At 42.9% G+C, this 20,185-nt stretch overlaps 1 protein-coding gene across 1 annotated transcript in view; it reads right to left on the reverse strand.

The window, feature by feature from the left end:
* Positions 1–20,185, reverse strand: part of LOC109875720 (potassium voltage-gated channel subfamily C member 1-like) — a 91,879-nt gene that overhangs the window by 15,609 nt on the left and 56,085 nt on the right. Inside the window, exons 2-4 of the mRNA XM_031804241.1 lie at positions 14,396–14,539; positions 6,753–7,548; positions 4,835–5,059 (exon numbers count right to left, since the gene is read on the reverse strand). Of these exons, the coding sequence (XP_031660101.1) occupies positions 4,835–5,059; positions 6,753–7,548; positions 14,396–14,539 (1,165 nt within the window). The remainder of the gene's footprint in view (positions 1–4,834; positions 5,060–6,752; positions 7,549–14,395; positions 14,540–20,185) is intronic.

The raw sequence follows: 20,185 nt of genomic DNA on the forward strand, positions 1-20,185 counted from the left end.
AGACAGGCAGGGATCATCGGGGGGCAGAGTCGGAGGCAGGGGGCAGGGAGGGATGAGAAGAATCACAAGACGTATCATTCAGAGGACAAGGTTCAGTGTAGTTCCTTATTAAAAAAACAAAATCCTTATTCAATCTTATTCTGAGTGCAGCTCTAACGAATTCTTGCCCTTGAGGCAGAGTTGACCTTAAGAGCAAGATAGAATAAAGAAAGTCTAATTTGGTTGTCACAACAGGTTTACACACATCAATAACACAGGACCCAGGTTAGTCATCCTCTTGACTAAAGTTCTGGAATAATTGTGGATATCAGCCAAGAGCAATGGAACACAATCAAATTCCTCACATCTCCACCACTCAACACGTTCCTCCATGCTTGGCCAGGGTTGAATCAAAACACTGAAATCTGATTCAGAGGGGTTGGGTTAAAAAACATTTCAGTTGAATGCATTCAGTTGTACAACTGACTAGGTATCCCCTTTCCCCTAATTTCCTTTGATAAGTGTGTGTGAGAAAGAAAGCGTGAAAAAACAAGATGACATTAACATCAGACCTTTACAAAAGTGAGTAATCTGTGGGCTTTTCTAATGAGTTTTGAGGTCTTGTCTGTCTCACGAAAATACTATGGGTACATAGCTTAGAACACATCACACAGACACACACACACACACACACACACACACAGTGGTGTAGTGGAGGGTATATGCTGATATACACCCTATACCCATTTATTTTCAATGGGCATTTGTAACCGGTCTGAAATGGCTAGGTAGTTAGCGGTGCATGCAAGTAGCGTTTCAATAGGCAACGTCACTCGCTCTGAGACCTCTGAGTAGTTGTTTCCCCTTGCTCTGGCCGTTGCTTTTGTCGAACGATAGGTTACGCTGCTTCTGAGGTAACTGTTGTCAATGTGTTCAGAGGGTCTCTGGTTCGAGCCCAGGTTGTGTCTAGGAAAAGGACGAAAACGATACTGTTACATTGGTGCCGTGACACGGATCACTCAGTTGGGCTCTGAAGGAGCAGGTCAAAGGGGGATGAGTGTAGCTGGTGTGAAATGGCTAGCTATAGTTGGCAGTGCGCGCTAGTAGCATTGCAATTGGTGACATCACTTCCTTTGAGACATAGAAGCAGTTGTTTCCCTTGCTCTGCAAGGACCACAGCTTCTGCGGTGCGATAGGTAACGATACACTTGGTTCGAGCCCAGGGTGGGGCAAGGGGAGGGAAGTTAGTAATTTTGTCATATATTGCGTATACTCACTTCTTAATACCCATGATGCGTATCAAAATGGTGTAGTGGAGGTACACACCGTATCAATTATGATAGGCTGATGGAACACATCAGAATGTTTAGCTTAAAATGTTGATAGGCTATTATTTCTTCACATTTCGGGCGCAGAAATGTGCACACGGCAGTAGGCCTACGTGCATATATTCCTAAATGTAATTTGCGGGGGGGGGGGGGGACTGTTCTAAAATGAGCACCTCTCATGCAAGCGGTTTCATGGACAGAGATGGAAATATCTGTTCGAAATTTAGAAAGAGGGGAGATCTAAAGTTGCAACAACTAGCATAGGTTGCTAATATGACTAGGATAACGCCTTTGGCTGCTAGGCTGCTGTCCCCCACGATACAAATCTGTGAGGGGATTGTTGATCTGTGCCCGTCTGTTAGTACATTCGTTCGTACGTAGGACACACACAATATCTCAGACAGCACTGGCTCAATTTTTACGAAACTTGGGTGAATGATGCATCTTGAAATAGAGATCTGGCATTAACAAAATGACACGGATTGGCCAGATGGTGGCGCTATAACAAGATATTTAAAAAATGCTAACTTTGAAATGTCACGCCCCTCACACTGTTTGACCTAAAGTCACGAAATTCGATACATAGTATCCTCACAAGGAGCAAATCTGCCTCAGATTCCCACGTGAATGTTTAAGACCATGATGGATGTTCCGCCATTTAGAATGTTGTGAAAAACACTTAAAACGCTTCTTCTGGCATCGAATGACCGATCTGCACGAAACCTAATATGTGCTATCTATGGACTAAGATCTCTCAACGCAATATTTTCCAGACTAGTACCTAAAACAACACTGACCACGTGAATATTTATTGGTCAGTGTTGTTTTAGGTACTAGTCTGGAAAATATTACACAGACACTACTGGTCTGGTCGCATAAATCAGTCAAGGATATTCGCATTGTAACAAGATTTGGTGAACATGTTGCAAACACTGCCAAGACTCAACATATAACATAACATTCATATTGACCACACAGTGGTGCTATAACAGGCACATGTTTATATCTCTTGATCTCTTTGACTCTCCATGTGATATATCAGACACTACTGGCCCTATTTTGCCTAAACTTGGGTGAATGACTTGTCTTGTCATTGTGATCCAACATTTACTAAATTACACTAATTGGCCCAAGGGAGGCGCTGCATCATTCATGGGGGAAGACATGTTTACCGTTGCCTTGTTTGGGTTGACATGAGGTGGAAACAATGTTGGTTCAATCAATTTTTTCCTCGTGGGAACCATCTTCTGATTTATGGAAAGGCTTTCCCTAAACCCTTCTCAATAAAAAGGTAACTAGCTAGGCCTTCCTGGCAGAATGATAGCATGGTTATTTGCATCAATCCGGTAGCCATTTGTTTTGCACACTCCATCTAATTTGCTAACCAAGCAACAGTGCTAGGTGCCTGTGCACTTTTAGTAACTTTACTAAAAAAAAAAATCTACATTTCCCTAGATTTTTCCCAGACCTCGAAGTGGTCTCCTGAAATGGTTTAAACATTGTTACGGATTTAATTAGAACATCCAATTTAGTTGACACAGAGAAAAAAAAGAAACACATTTGAAACCTGTGCATTTCTGACTCAGTTGACAGCTTAATTGATCTATTTCAATAGTAAGCCTACTAATGGCCTACTTGAACAGCTTGGGTTGGCCTGACTCTGAAAGAACAATGTGGAATTCATCATTTTAGGTAATGTCTCTGTTTCTCTGGAGGGCCGATTGGGACATGTTTTCAAAATTAGAGTATACCCACTTCTCCAGGCACCACACGCATACACGTACGCACACACACGCACGCACACACATGTACGCACACACACGCACGCACACGCATACACGCGCACACACACACACACACCATCTGTAGATAAGATTCAGGATGCTAATGGGTGGTAAATGTTTGTTCAGGATGTGAAAAGTGAATCCATTACGTCCAAATATAGTCTTGTTGTCACTCCAGGCTCTGGGGACTTTGGGGAGCTGTGATGTGATGATATGCTTTACACAGTGTGTGTGTGTGTGTGTGTGTGTGTGTGTGTGTGTGTGTGTGTGTGTGTGTGTGTGTGTGTGTGTGTGTGTCAGGCAGCAGCAGGCCTATTCAAGCAGAGAATAATTGCTGCCAGTCTGACAGCCAGATGGTAATGAAGGGAATTATAGGAAGAGGCTTTTCTGTATCTCTCTTGTCTTGTTCAATGCCTCCAAGCCTCCTGTTTCAAATCAAACCGTTGACTTAGATGATAAAACACTGAACCACGCACCACCAAAAAATATATCCTATTGTGTTGCTAGTATTCACCCGAGAAGGTATACCGTCACAATACAAACGCTAGAAAATCTACCCCCGACAGCATTTCTGTCTCATTCCCTTCATAGCATCCTGTTTCAAAGCAGGCTAGTCATACCATGTGAATGATAAAACCACATTGTGCCATACCATTTCCACCAGTTAAAAGCTGCTAAAAAAAGGTGGGTTGGTGTTGTAAATATTTACCCGAGGGCTGAGGATGTATAGCCTGCCATCACAAAACATATTTATCAAATCAAGAGAGAGGGAGCAGGAGACAAGGACAGGGACATACACATGCTGTCACGCCCTGGCCTTAGTTATCTTTCTTTTCTTTATTATCTTGGTTAGGTCAGGGTGTGCCATGGGGGATTTATGTGTTGTGTCTTGTCTAGGGGTTTTGTATGTTTATGGGGCTGTTTCCTTTCTAGGTAGTTTTGTATGTCTATGGTTGCCTAGATTGGTTCTCAATTAGAGGAGGCTGTCTATCGTTGTCTCTGATTGGGAACCATATTTAGGCAGCCATATTCTTTGGGTATTTTGTGGGTGTCTTTGTGTTTTCTGCACCAGTTAGGACTGTTTCGGTTGTTGCCACGTTTATTATTTTTGTATTCTGTTCATGTTTAGTTTCACTTATAAAAATAAAAAAAACCATGAACTCTAACCATGCTGCATTTTGGTCCTCCTCTCCTTCGTAGATCACGGCACTTGCAACGCCAGGCTTGTGTGTTTGATTCCCACGGGGGGGGGGCCAGGATGAAAATGTATGCACACACTACTGTAAGTCACTCTGGATAAGAGCATCTGCTAAATTACTGAAATGTAAAAAATGTAAATGTTGCTAGTTCTGAAGCTGGCTGTTACCAGATCTGGGACTACTGCCTCACTCTACTCATCTAAAGATTATTCCCACAGAGGTTAAATTGTACCTCACTGTTGATCCAGATAGTTGATGGAAAAGCTGATCAATAGATTTTCCCATAAAGCCTCAGGTGAAACACGACTTATTCTACTCGGGGTGTTATGGTTATCAGGGTCGTCATGGAGAGGATAAGAGGGTTCTGAATAATGGATACAATGAGTAGTATGGCGTTGAGGTTGTCTAGGTTTCGACCTATTGACCTCTAATTCAGAGTGTTCGTTGTGTGTAGGACCTATGGTTGCGGATGGTGGGCTCCATGTTTCAGAGAGAGGGAGAGAGGAGTGTCAGTGCCTGCATGCCTGTCTGTGAGTCAACCTACCAGTGCGTATGGTGTGCTCTCCTCCAGTGCACGAGAAGTCCCCAGAGGTAAGCAGGAAGCAGGTAGCCTCTTTCTTGGTGGCCTTGTTCCCCCTGACCGACCGGGCGTGTTTGCGGCCGTGGCCGTGCCGTAGGTTCCACTTCTCGCTGGGTGACAGCGGCTGGGTCAGGCTGCACCCCTCATCCGACGACAGAGCCAAGTTGGCGTCTCCGTTCTGCTTGGAGTCTGACAGGACAGACAGACTTGGTTCATAAAGCATAGGATCTAGGATCAGGTCCTCCCTGTCCATTTAATCTAATTCATTAGGGTATAAATGGCTTAACTGATCCATGATCAGCACTCCTACTCTGACAGTGTCATGTTGGTGTCTCCATTTTGCTCATATCCCCCCCACTAAGGGTCTCAGACTAAGAGTGCTGATCAAGGATCAGGTCCCTCTGTCCTGCTCATGTTATCTTATTCAATATGATTTAAAAAATGATTTAAAAATCCATGATCAGCACTCCTACTCTGAGAGTCTTTGTGAATACACAAGCCGACCCAGACCTGGATTCAAAATACTATTTGTAATAAATGCGATACTTCAGCTGGGCTTGAATGAGCTTGCCAGGCACAACGGAACCAGTGGATTATCCTCCAGAGTTCTAACCCATCTGGAAGCAAACGGTCAAACTATTCAACATGTTAACAACGGAACCAGTGGATTATCCTCCAGAGTTCTAACCCATCTGGGAGCAAACGGTCAAACTATTCAACATGTTTACAACGGAACCAATGGATTATCCTCCAGAGTTCTAACCCATCTGGAAGCAAACGGTCAAACTATTCAACATGTTTACAACGGAACCAATGGATTATCCTCCAGAGTTCTAACCCATCTGGAAGCAAACGGTCAAACTTTTCAACATGTTTGGAGAAGTATTTGAACCCGGCTCTACAAGAGACACAGGGTCCGGACTGACAGGGCCCGGACTGACAGGGCCCGGACTGACAGGGCCCGGACTGACGGGGCCCGGACTGACAGGGTCCGGACTGACAGGGTCCGGACTGACAGGGCCCGGACTGACAGGGCCCGGACTGACAGTAAAATGCCAAAGATTTTACTCAACATCTCCTCAGGTTTTTTAAGAGAGAAAGTTAAACTACAGAGCCACAATGTAACGTTACTGTGAAAACACACATTTTCTCTCTGGACAAACTCTGAACTGAACCTAACGTATTATGTGGGAAGGGTATGAGAATGATCGTATCACGTGGTGTTACTGTCTTCAGGGCTAGGTACAGTTTATTACTTTATTATCGGGAAAAAATACAAAATAAACCATGATACATGACTACAGTAGAAAAGAAAGAGTTCTATTTTACCGTTTGTAAAACAACGCAGCAAATGCAACATCATCTAATACCTATTGGTGTAAAAAATGCACTACTGTAGTATTCATTACTGACGCCTTCAATTTGAATGGGTAAAATTAGTGATGGTATAAATGAATGGTAAATCCATTTATCATTATGGCGTCGGTTCGTACACCATCATTCAGTTTGATATGTAAAGGGCAGTAGTGGGTTTGAAAAAGTTTGAATGACGTCCGAGTGTGAATGGGTGGAATGGTTGATGGTTCTGAATAATGAAACATCCACTTATCATTGTGGCCTATGGTATATATCATAACGATGCTTCAAACACATACTGGTACAGAGATGGGTGGATAAAGCATGGTCAAGGGAGGGATATTACTGCCAACAGAATCGGATTTAAATCATTTTGAATGTGTTGTTCTAGCTGATTTTCTCATATCAATGCTTCAAAAAACATGTAAGTGTGTAGTGACAGTGTAATGAATGAATAGAGTATAGGGGGAAATTAGTGCCAAAACATTGATGTTTATATTCACATTCTAATTTGAATTGGTCTGACCTGAGCGGTTCCTGTTGATATTCTCCTCTGCAGCCAGAGGACATGTATCACTCTGAGTACTGTCCCTGGGAGAGTTAGTGACAGACTTCCCGAACGAGGCCGTGTCCGTGGGAGCGTCCGGGTTCGGATTGTGTGCTTTCTTCTTCTTAGGCAGCTTCTGTTTAGCCATGGCCAGGGAGTAGTACATCCCAAAGTTGTTGACTATAACAGGCACGGGCATGGCGATGGTCAGCACCCCCGCCAGGGCGCACAGCGCGCCCACCATCATGCCCAGCCACGTCTGGGGGTACATGTCCCCGTAGCCCAGGGTGGTCATGGTGACCACGGCCCACCAGAAGGAGATAGGGATGTTTTTGAAGTGGGTGTGTTTAGAGCCGCGGGGGTCGTCCGGTTGGGCCCCTATCCTCTCTGCGTAGTAGATCATCGTGGCGAAGATGAGGACACCCAACGCCAGGAAGACAATAAGCAGGCAGAACTCGTTGACGCTGGCTCTCAACGTGTGGCCGAGAACCCTCAGACCGACGAAATGCCTAGTCAGCTTGAAGATCCGGAGGATCCGGACGAAACGGACTACCCGTAGAAACCCCAGGATGTCGGAGGCTGCTTTAGAGGAGGACAGGCCGCTGAGGCCCATCTCCAGGTAGAAGGGCAGGATGGCCACGAAGTCAATGACGTTTAACATGTTCTTGATGAAGAGCAGCTTGTCGGGACAGCAAACGATGCGGACGAAGAACTCCAAGGTGAACCAGACCACACAAACGCCCTCCACCACGGTCAGAATGGGCTTGGTCACCACCTAGAGTAGATCACATTATGGATTAGATTATACATTATGTTAGATTATACATTATGTTAGATTATACATTACATTACATATAAAATTATATATTACATTAGATTATATATAAGATTATATATTACATTAGATTATATATAAAATTATATATTACATTAGATTATATATAAAATTATATATTACATTAGATTATATATAAAATTATATATTACATTAGATTATATATAAAATTATATATTACATTAGATTATACATTAGATTAGATTACAGATTAGATTATACATTAGATTATATACAAGATTATACATTACATTAGATTATATATAAAATGATATATTACATTAGATTATATATAAGATTATACATTACATTAGATTATATAAAAGATTATATATTACATTAGATTAGATTACAGATTAGATTAAACATTAGATTATATACAAGATTATACATTACATTAGATTATATATAAAATTATATATTACATTAGATTATATAAAAGATTATATATTACATTAGATTAGATTACAGATTAGATTATACATTAGATTAGATTATATATTACATTAGATTATATATAAGATTATACATTATATTAGATTATATATAAAATTATATATTACATTAGATTATATAAAAGATTATACATTACATTAGATTATATATAAAATTATACATGACATTAGATTAGATTATATATTACATTAGATTATATAAAAGATTATACATTACATAAGATTATATATAAGATTATATATTACATTAGAATAGATTACAGATTAGATTATACATTAGATTAGATTATATATTACATTAGATTATATATTAGATTATACATTACATTAGATTATATATTAGATTATACATTACATTAGATTATATATAAGAATATACATTACATTAGATTATACATTCTATTATATTATACATTACATTAGATTATATATAAGATTATATATTACATTAGATTATATATAAGATTATACATTAGATTAGATTACACATTAGATTATATATTAGACTATACATTTGATTATACATTCTATTAGATTATGCATTACATTAGATTACACATTAGATTAGACTGTACATTAGATTATACATTACATTAGATTATATATAAGATTATACATTACATTTGATTATACATTCTATTAGATTATGCATGACATTAGATTATACATTAGATTAGACTGTACATTACATTAGATTATACATTACATTATACATTAGATTATACATTCTATTAGAGTATACATTCCATTAGATTATACATTACATTAGATTATACATTACATTAGAGTATACATTCTATTAGAATATACATTCCATTAGATTATACATTCTATTAGAGTATACATTCTATTAGAGTATACATTCCATTAGAGTATACATTCTATTAGAGTATACATTAGATTATACATTCTATTAGAGTATACATTAGATTAGAGTATACACTAGATTTGATTGTAGATTAGATTGAATTTGATTGTAGATTGAATTTCAATTGAGGGATCATTGAAGTATCAATCTATTCATCTATATATTATCTAAATTCGTTTGGTCACTAAAATGTGCTTAAAAATGTTGGCCATAACACAAAGATAGAATACAGTACAATACAATACAATACAGTACAATACAGTACAATACAATGAGGTACAATACAATATAATACAGTATAATACAGTACAGTACAATAATATACAGTACAGTACAATACAGTACCATACAATATAATACAATACAGTGCCATACAATATAGTACAATACAGTGCCATACAATATAGTACAATACAGTACCATACAATATAGTACAATACAGTACCATACAATATAGTACAATACAATACAGTACCATACAATACAGTATAATACAGTACAATATAGTACAATACAGTACCATACAATATAGTACAATACAGTACCATACAATACAGTACCATACAATACAGTACCATACACTACAATACAGTACCATACAATACAGTACCATACACTACAATACAGTACCATACAATACAGTACCATACAATACAGTACCATACACTACAATACAGTACCATACAATACAGTACCATACACTACATTACAGTACCATACAATACAGTACAATACAGTACAGTACCATACAATACAGTACAATACAGTACAATACAGTACAATACTATACAGTACAATACCATACAATACAGTACCATACAATACAGTACCATACAATACAGTACAATACAGTACAATACTATACAGTACAATACCATACAATATAGTACAATACAGTACCATACAATACAGTATAATACAGTATAATACAGTACAATATAGTACAATACAGTACCATACAATACAGTACCATACAATACAGTACCATACAATACAGTATAATACAGTAAAATACAGTACAATACTATACAGTACAATACCATACAATATAGTACAATACAGTACCATACAATACAGTACCATACAATACAGTACCATACAATACAGTACAATACAGTACCATACAATACAATACAGTACCATACAATACAGTACCATACAATACAATACAGTACCATACAATACAGTACAATACAGTACCATACAATACAATACAGTACCATACAATACAGTACCATACAATACAGTACCATACAATACAATACAGTACCATACAATACAGTACCATACAATACAGTATAATACAGTACAATACAGTACCATACAATACAGTATAATACAGTACAATACAGTACAATACTATACAGTACAATACCATACAATATAGTACAATACAGTACCATACAATACAGTACCATACAATACAGTACAATACAGTACCATACAATACAATACAGTACCATACAATACAGTACCATACAATACAATACAGTACCATACAATACAGTACAATACAGTACCATACAATACAATACAGTACCATACAATACAGTACCATACAATACAGTACCATACAATACAATACAGTACCATACAATACAGTACCATACAATACAGTATAATACAGTACAATACAGTACCATACAATACAGTATAATACAGTACAATACAGTACAATACTATACAGTACAATACCATACAATATAGTACAATACAGTACCATACAACACAGTACCATACAATACAGTACAATACAGTACCATACAATACAATACAGTACAATACTAATAAAAAATGTCCAATACGTTTAGGTCCCTATCCAGAAACAATTAAATGATCACCATATTGTTTTCACCTGCCCAAGCTCAGATCTCCACTAGATCCTAGAGGGTAGAGGCTCTGGGTTCTCCACTAGATCCTAGAGGGTAGAGGCTCTGGGTTCTCCACTAGAGGCTAGAGGCTCTGGGTTCTCCACTAGAGTCTAGAGGCTCTGGGTTCTCCACTAAAGGCTAGAGGCTCTGGGTTCTCCACTAGAGGCTAGAGGCTCTGGGTTCTCCACTAGAGGCTAGAGGCTCTGGGTTCTCCACTAGAGTCTAGAGGCTCTGGGTTCTCCACTAGAGGGTAGAGGCTCTGGGTTCTCCACTAGAGGCTCGAGGCTCTGAGTTCTCCACTAAATTCTAGAGGCTCTAGGTTCTCCACTAGAGTCTAGAGGCTCTGGGTTCTCCACTAAAGGCTAGAGGCTCTGGGTTCTCCACTAGATCCTAGAGGCTCTGGGTTCTCCACTAGAGTCTAGAGGCTCTGGGTTCTCCACTAAAGGCTAGAGGCTCTGGGTTCTCCACTAGATCCTAGAGGCTCTGGGTTCTCCACTAGAGTCTAGAGGCTCTGGGTTCTCCACTAGAGGCTATAGGCTCTGGGTTCTCCACTAGAGGATAGACGCTCTGGGTTCTTCACTAAATTCTAGAGGCTCTAGGTTCTCCACTAGAGTCTAGAGGCTCTGGGTTCTCCACTAAAGGCTAGAGACTCTGGGTTCTCCACTAGATCCTAGAGGCTCTGGGTTCTCCACTAGAGTCTAGAGGCTCTGGGTTCTCCACTAGAGGCTAGAGGCTCTGGGTTCTCCACTAGAGGCTAGAGGCTCTGGGTTCTCCACTAGAGGCTAGAGGCTCTGGGTTCTCCACTAGATTCTAGAGGCTCTGGGTTCTCCACTAAATTCTAGAGGCTCTAGGTTCTCCACTAGAGTCTAGAGGCTCTGGGTTCTCCACTAAAGACTAGAGGCTCTGGGTTCTCCACTAAATTCTAGAGGCTCTGGGTTCTCCACTAGATTCTAGAGGCTCTGGGTTCTCCACTAAATTCTAGAGGCTCTAGGTTCTTCACTAGATTCTAGAGGCTCTGGGTTCTCCACTAAAGGCTTGAGGCTCTGGGTTCTCCACTAAATTCTAGAGGCTCTGGGTTCTCCACTAAATTCTAGAGGCTCTGGGTTCTCCACTAAATTCTAGAGGCTCTAGGTTCTCCACTAGATTCTAGAGGCTCTGGGTTCTCCACTAAAGGCTTGAGGCTCTGGGTTCTCCACTAAATTCTAGAGGCTCTGGGTTCTCCACTAGAGTCTAGAGGGTCTGAGTTCTCCACTAAATTCTAGAGGCTCTAGGTTCTCCACTAGAGTCTAGAGGCTCTGAGTTCTCCACTAAAGTCTAGAGGCTCTGGGTTCTCCACTAGAGTCTAGAGCCTCTGGGTTCTCCACTAAAGTCTAGAGGCTCTGGGTTCTCCACTAAATTCTAGAGGCTCTGGGTTCTCCACTCAATTCTAAAGGTTCTAGGTTCTCCACTAGAGTCTAGAGGCTCTGGGTTCTCCTCTAAAGGCTAGAGGCTCTGGGTTCTCCACTAGATCCTAGAGGATCTGGGTTCTCCACTAGAGTCTAGAGGCTCTGGGTTCTCCACTAGAGTCTAGAGGCTCTGGGTTCTCCACTAGAGTCTAGAGGCTCTGGGTTCTCCACTAGAGGCTAGAGGCTCTGGGTTCTCCACTAGAGAATAGAGGCTCTGGGTTCTCCACTAGATTCTAGAGGCTCTGGGTTCCCCACTAAATTCTAGAGACTCTAGGTTCTCCACTAGAGTCTAGAGGCTCTGGGTTCTCCACTAAAGACTAGAGACTCTGGGTTCTCCACTAAATTCTAGAGGCTCTAGGTTCTCCACTAGAGTCTAGAGGCTCTGGGTTCCCCACTAAATTCTAGAGGCTCTAGGTTCTCCACTAGAGTCTAGAGGTTCTGGGTTCTCCACTAAAGGCTAGAGGCTCTGGGTTCTCCACTAGAATCTAGAGGCTCTGGGTTCTCCACTAAAGGCTAGAGGCTCTAGGTTCTCCACTAGAGGCTAGAGGCTCTGGGTTCTCCACTAGAGGATAGAGTCTCTGGGTTCTTCACTAAATTCTAGAGGCTCTAGGTTCTCCACTAGAGTCTAGAGGCTCTGGGTTCTCCACTAAAGGCTAGAGACTCTGGGTTCTCCACTAGATCCTAGAGGCTCTGGGTTCTCCACTAGAGTCTAGAGACTCTGGGTTCTCCACTAGAGGCTAGAGGCTCTGGGTTCTCCACTAGAGGCTAGAGGCTCTGGGTTCTCCACTAGAGGCTAGAGACTCTGGGTTCTCCACTAGATTCTAGAGGCTCTGGGTTCTCCACTAAATTCTAGAGGCTCTAGGTTCTCCACTAGAGTCTAGAGGCTCTGGGTTCTCCACTAAAGACTAGAGGCTCTGGGTTCTCCACTAAATTCTAGAGGCTCTGGGTTCTCCACTAGATTCTAGAGGCTCTGGGTTCTCCACTAAATTCTAGAGGCTCTAGGTTCTTCACTAGATTCTAGAGGCTCTGGGTTCTCCACTAAAGGCTTGAGGCTCTGGGTTCTCCACTAAATTCTAGAGGCTCTGGGTTCTCCACTCGAGTCTAGAGGCTCTGGGTTCTCCACTAAATTCTAGAGGCTCTGGGTTCTCCACTAAATTCTAGAGGCTCTAGGTTCTCCACTAGATTCTAGAGGCTCTGGGTTCTCCACTAAAGGCATGAGGCTCTGGGTTCTCCACTAAATTCTAGAGGCTCTGGGTTCTCCACTAGAGTCTAGAGGGTCTGAGTTCTCCACTAAATTCTAGAGGCTCTAGGTTCTCCACTAGAGTCTAGAGGCTCTGAGTTCTCCACTAAAGTCTAGAGGCTCTGGGTTCTCCACTAGAGTCTAGAGCCTCTGGGTTCTCCACTAAAGTCTAGAGGCTCTGGGTTCTCCACTAAATTCTAGAGGCTCTGAGTTCTCCACTCAATTCTAAAGGTTCTAGGTTCTCCACTTGAGTCTAGAGGCTCTGGGTTCTCCTCTAAAGGCTAGAGGCTCTGGGTTCTCCACTAGATCCTAGAGGATCTGGGTTCTCCACTAGAGTCTAGAGGCTCTGGGTTCTCCACTAGAGTCTAGAGGCTCTGGGTTCTCCACTAGAGTCTAGAGGCTCTGGGTTCTCTACTAGAGGCTAGAGGCTCTGGGTTCTCCACTAGAGGGTAGAGGCTCTGGGTTCTCCACTAGATTCTAGAGGCTCTGGGTTCCCCACTAAATTCTAGAGGCTCTAGGTTCTCCACTAGAGTCTAGAGGCTCTGGGTTCTCCACTAAAGACTAGAGGCTCTGGGTTCTCCACTAAATTCTAGAGGCTCTAGGTTCTCCACTAGAGTCTAGAGACTCTGGGTTCCCCACTAAATTCTAGAGGCTCTAGGTTCTCCACTAGAGTCTAGAGGCTCTGGGTTCTCCACTAAAGGCTAGAGGCTCTGGGTTCTCCACTAGAATCTAGAGGCTCTGGGTTCTCCACTAAAGGCTAGAGGCTCTAGGTTCTCCACTAGAGGCTAGAGGCTATGGGTTCTCCACTAGAGGCTAGAGGCTATGGGTTCTCCACTAGAGGCTAGAGGCTCTGGGTTCTTTCTGGAAAGCATCACAGTCTATTGACAATGAGGAACCCTCTCTCTTACCTCCACCGAGACAACCTCCTCCGTGTGGTTCCCCACCACCACGTGTTCTGTGCGGTTCTGCAGGTCATTGAAGTACTCGTGGGTCTCCAAACAGAACGTAGTGATGGAAACCAGAATGAAGAAGAGGGAGGCAAACGCTATGCCCTGAAACAAGACAATCAACCAGTCAATCACTCAATTAACCAATCACTCAATTAACCAATAATTGAAAAGCCAGCAGTTTTCATAAAGTGGCTTGATGGTACAACTCAATAGTAACACACAAAGTGCCTTCAGAGTACAACTCAACCGCTGCCCTAGTTAAACAGTTTACAGAAGATAATCATGACAGGTGTCTACTCTGCCTCCGACCGATACAGACTGAATACATAGAGAACTTATTAGAACTTAGTCCATATTACCCAGCTCTACTCTGACCTTAAACTCACCGCTGAAAAGCTCACCATTCACCTGCTTTCCTGCTCATCTCCCACAATAACTCTGCTCTGTCTGTGTTTGTGTTAGCATTTGGAAAACAAATCCAAACAATGTACTGTACTGCTGATTGATTTGTGTGGGTGGGCTGAATGTAGAGATGGCAGGTACTAAGTGCCTGAATGGCATAGATGGGGACATATTTATCCAGCTGCCAGAGGAGGAGGAGGAGGAGACAGAAGCACAGTAGAGAGTTAATCCAATCTGTCCATGGTGATATAGTCAAGACTAATAACCCCTGAGTCCTCTCACAGTCACAGCGCCGTCCCAAATTACACACCATTCCCTACACAGTGTCACTACTTTTGACCGGGGCATATAGGGCTCTCTTGTCAAAAGAAGTGGCACTATATAGGAAAAAGGGTGTCATTTCGAATGTACACTCAGACTATACAAGGGAATATGAAAACAGCTAATTTTCATGTGGCCGCATCATAATCAACACCATGCTGTGATTAGTAGATAGTTGACTATTGGCTAAATCGCACTAAAGGCTAAATCACACTATGGGATAAATCACACTAAAGGCTAAATCACACTGAGGGCTAAATCGCACTCAGGGCTACACACTCAAGTCTAAATTACAGTAAAGGCTAAATCACACTAGGGGCTAAATCACACTAAAGGCTAAATCACACCAAAGTCTAAATTACACTAAAGGCTAAATCACACTAGTGGTAAATCACACTAGTGGTAAATCACACAAGGCTAAATCACACTAAAGGCTAGATCACACTAAGGGATAAATCACACTAAAGGCTAAGTCACACTGAGGGCTAAATCACACTGAGGGCTAAATCACACTAAGGGCTAAATCACACTAAGACCAAATCACACTAAGGGATAAATAACACAAAGGGATAAATCACACTAAAGGCTAAATCACAATACAGGCTAAATCACACTAGTGGTAAATCACACTAAAGGCTAAATCACACTAGTGATAAATCACACTAAAGGCTAAATCACACTAAGGGATAAATCACACAAAGGGATAAATCACACTAAATGCTAAATCACACTAAGGGATAAATCACACGAAGGGTAAATAACACTAAGGGTAAATCACACTAAGGGTAAATCACACTAAAGGCTAAATCACACTAAGGGATAAATCACACTAAGGGTAAATCACACTAAGGGTAAATCACACTAAAGTCTAAATCACACTAAGGGTAAATCACACTAAGGGTAAATCACACTAAAGTCTAAATCACACTAAGGGTAAATCACACTAAATGATAAATTATTAACGGCTCCATTAAGTGCTCCATCATCATGGGTTCATCACATTTTTCAGTCCTTTTTAATAGAATGAATACCATCAATCTTTATTGATGTAATTAAAAAGAGATGTAAAGTACATCTCCACAAAGAAAAGCTTTAGTTCCTCTATCATCATTACAAAATTAAAACAGCAGAGGGAGGGTCCCCTGGGTCTCTGGGTCCCCTGGGTCTCTGGGTCCCCTGGGTCTCTGGGTCCCCTGGGACTCTGGGTCCCCTGGGTCTCTGGGTCTCTGGGTCCCCTGGGTCTCTGGGTCCCCTGGGTCTCTGGGTCCCCTGGGTCTCTGGGTCCCCTGGGTCTCTGGGGCCCCTGGGTCTCTGGGTCCCCTGGGTCTCTGGGTCCCCTGGGTCTCTGGGTCCCCTGGGTCTCTGGGGCCCCTGGGTCTCTGGGTCCCCTGGGTCTCTGGGTCCTCTGGGTCTCTGGGTCCCCTGGGTCTCTGGGTCCCCTGGGACTCTGGGTCCCCTGGGACTCTGGGTCCCCTGGGTCTCTGGGTCCCCTGGGTCTCTGGGTCCCCTGGGTCTCTGGGTCCCCTGGGACTCTGGGTCCCCTGGGTCTCTGGGTCCCCTGGGACTCTGGGTCCCCTGGGTCTCTGGGTCCCCTGGGTCTCTGGGTCCCCTGGGACTCTGGGTCTCTGGGTCCCCTGGGTCTCTGGGTCCCCTGGGACTCTGGGTCCCCTGGGTCTCTGGGTCCCCTGGGTCTCTGATACTTGGTCTCTGGTCCCGGTCTCTGGTCCAGGGTATCTGGGTCCTTGGTCCCCGGGCTCTGGTACCTGGGTTCCTGGTCTTTCTGGTGTCTGGTCTCTGGTCCCGGTCTCTGTTCCAGGGTATCTGGGTCCCTGGTACCTAGGTTTCTGGTGCCTGGTCCCTTGTCTCTGGTCCCTGATCACTGGTGTCTGGTCTTTGGTCTCTGGTCCCCGGTCTCTGGGCTCTGGTACCTGGGTTCCTGGTCTTTCTGGTGTCTGGTCCCTGGTCTCTTTGGTCTCTGGAGTATAGGGTCTGGGAACTACAATAAGTATCACTTTTGATTGTAGAATGAGTGCTATAAATCTTGGGATGGATGGAAAGAGAAATATCTACAGAACATCTATCTGAGCCCATATAGTCTATCATCATAACAACATTCATCAGTGTGTAAAGCACGGTCACTCACAAGGCCCTATTCTGCCCCACAGGTCCATGGGGTTTCTCCTGGGGTTTCTCCTGCACAACAGAGGAGTGTGGATCTGTGGGGCCAGCCAGAGGACAAAGACAGCCAGTCTGCCTCCCTCCCTGCCTCCCTGTCTGTCTGCCTGCCTTCCTGTCTGCCTCCCTCCCTTCCTCCCTGTCTGTCTGCCTGTCTCCCTGTCTGTCTGCCTGTCTGCCTGCCTGCCTCCCTCCCTCTCTCCCTGTCTGCCTGCCTCCCTCCCGCTCTCCCTGTCTGCCTGCCTCCCTCCCTCCCTGTCTGTCTGTCTGTCTGCCTCCCTGTCTGTCTGTCTTTCTGCTCCTCTTTGTCTTTCAGAACGTGAAATGTTGATAATGGCTCTGGAGAGTACCAGTGGCAAGCATATTTACACTGCACTGAGAGATACTGCAGACCTACAGTCTGTCCACAGACACACACACACACAACTCATGCAGATGTTTCCATTGTGTCCCTTCATCAATATCCTCCTAGAAGAGACAACACAGACAGAGATCACACAGCTAGACACACAGACAGCCAGCTAGACACAGACAGACAGACAGACAGACAATTAAAACAGAACCATCACTCTTTACTAACAGGTGCATTTTGAGGAGACGATATATGTGCAGGTCTTGGCTCGTAGTAGGAGACAATATATGTACAGGTCTTGGCTCCTAGTAGGAGACGGTATATGTGCAGGTCTTGGCTCCTAGTAGGAGACGGTATATGTGCAGGTCTTGGCTCCTAGTAGGAGGCGATATAATATGTGCAGGTCTTGGCTCCTAGTAGGAGACGGTATATGTGCAGGTCTTGGCTCCTAGTAGGAGACAATATAATATGTGCAGGTCTTGGCTCCTAGTAGGAGACGATATAATATGTGCAGGTCTTGGCTCCTAGTAGGAGACAATATATGTGCAGGTCTTGGCTCCTAGTAGGAGATGATATAATATGTGCAGGTCTTGGCTCCTAGTAGGAGACGATATAATATGTGCAGGTCTTGGCTCCTAGTAGGAGACGATATAATATGTGCAGGTCTTGGCTCCTAGTAGGAGACGATATAATATGTGCAGGTCTTGGATCCTAGTAGGAGACGATATAATATGGGCAGGTCTTGGCTCCTAGTAGGAGACGGTATATGTGCAGGTCTTGGCTCCTAGTCGGAGACGATATAATATGTGCAGGTCTTGGCTCCTAGTAGGAGACGATATAATATGTGCAGGTCTTGGCTCCTAGTAGGAGACGATATAATATGTGCAGGTCTTGGCTCCTAGTAGGAGACGGTATATGTGCAGGTCTTGGCTCCTAGTAGGAGACGGTATATGTGCAGGTCTTGGCTCCTAGTAGGAGACGGTATATGTGCAGGTCTTGGCTCCTAGAAGGAGACGGTATATGTGCAGGTCTTGGCTCCTAGTAGGAGATGGTATATGTGCAGGTCTTGGCTCCTAGTAGGAGACGGTATATGTGCAGGTCTTGGCTCCTAGTAGGAGACGGTATATGTGCAGGTCTTGGCTCCTAGTAGGAAACACCAATGCCTTCCTCCTCTCTTTCAAGTTGATGATGGAGCACCTTGCCATAAGGCAAAAGTGATAACTAAGTGGCTCTGGGAACAAAACATCGATATTTTGGGTTCATGGCCAGGAAACTCCCCAGACCTTAATCCCATTGAGAACTTGTGGTCAATCCTCAAGAGGCAGGTGGACAAACAAACAACCAACAAATTCTGACAAACTCCAAGCATTGATTATGCAAGAATGAGCTGCCATCAGTGTGGCCCAGAAGTTAATTGACAGCATGCCAGGGCGGATTGCAGAGGTCTTGGAAAAGAAGGGTCAACACTGCAAATATTGACTCTTTGCATCAACTTCATGTAATTGTCACTAAAAGCCTTTGACAATTACGAAATGCCTGTAGTTATACTTCAGTATTCCATAGTAACATCTGATAAAAAATATCTAAAGACACTGAAGCAGCAAACTTTGTGGAAATTAATATTTGCCTCATTCTGAACTTTTGGCCACGGCTGTATATCTTTGTGATGGTGATATATGTAAGGTACTGTGTAACACCTGGATCATAGAACAAACCATTTCGATGGAGGATGAAGGCCAGATCAATACTCTGTTCCATTGTCACCCCTGGTTAAATAACTTGCCTATAAAGCTACTTTTAAAAAGGCCATTCCTTATTTATCAGACTGACTCCTTCATATTGCACTCTAGTCTCTCTGGTTAAATAACACGTCTGTAGAGTGTCTGTAACTTTTAATTGCACTACTCATCACTGTGATTATAATACAGTCATATATACGCCAATGGGGTGCCTGTAATCACGTCTGTAGAGACACTAATCTCTATTGAACTGGGATGCTTGTAATTACGTCTGTAGAGATACTAATCTCTATTGAACTGGGATGCTTGTAATCACGTCTGTAGAGATACTAATCTCTATTGAACTGGGATGCTTGTAATCACGTCTGTAGAGACACTAATCTCTATTGAACTGGGATGCTTGTGATCATGTCTGTAGAGACACTAATCTCTATTGAACTGGGATGCTTGTAATCACGTCTGTAGAGACACTAATCTCTATTGAACTGGGGGCTGCCGATCACGTCTGTAGAGACACTAATCTCTATTGAACTGGGATGCTTGTGATCACGTCTGTAGAGATACTAATCTCTATTGAACTGGGGGCTGCCGATCACGTCTGTAGAGACACTAATCTCTATTGAACTGGGATGCTTGTGATCACGTCTGTAGAGATACTAATCTCTATTGAACTGGGGGCTTGTAATCACGTCTGTAGAGACACTAATCTCTATTGAACTGGGATGCTTGTGATCACGTCTGTAGAGATACTAATCTCTA

The sequence above is a fragment of the Oncorhynchus kisutch genome, linkage group LG24 (assembly GCF_002021735.2).
Source record: "Oncorhynchus kisutch isolate 150728-3 linkage group LG24, Okis_V2, whole genome shotgun sequence".
Lineage (NCBI taxonomy): Eukaryota > Metazoa > Chordata > Actinopteri > Salmoniformes > Salmonidae > Oncorhynchus > Oncorhynchus kisutch.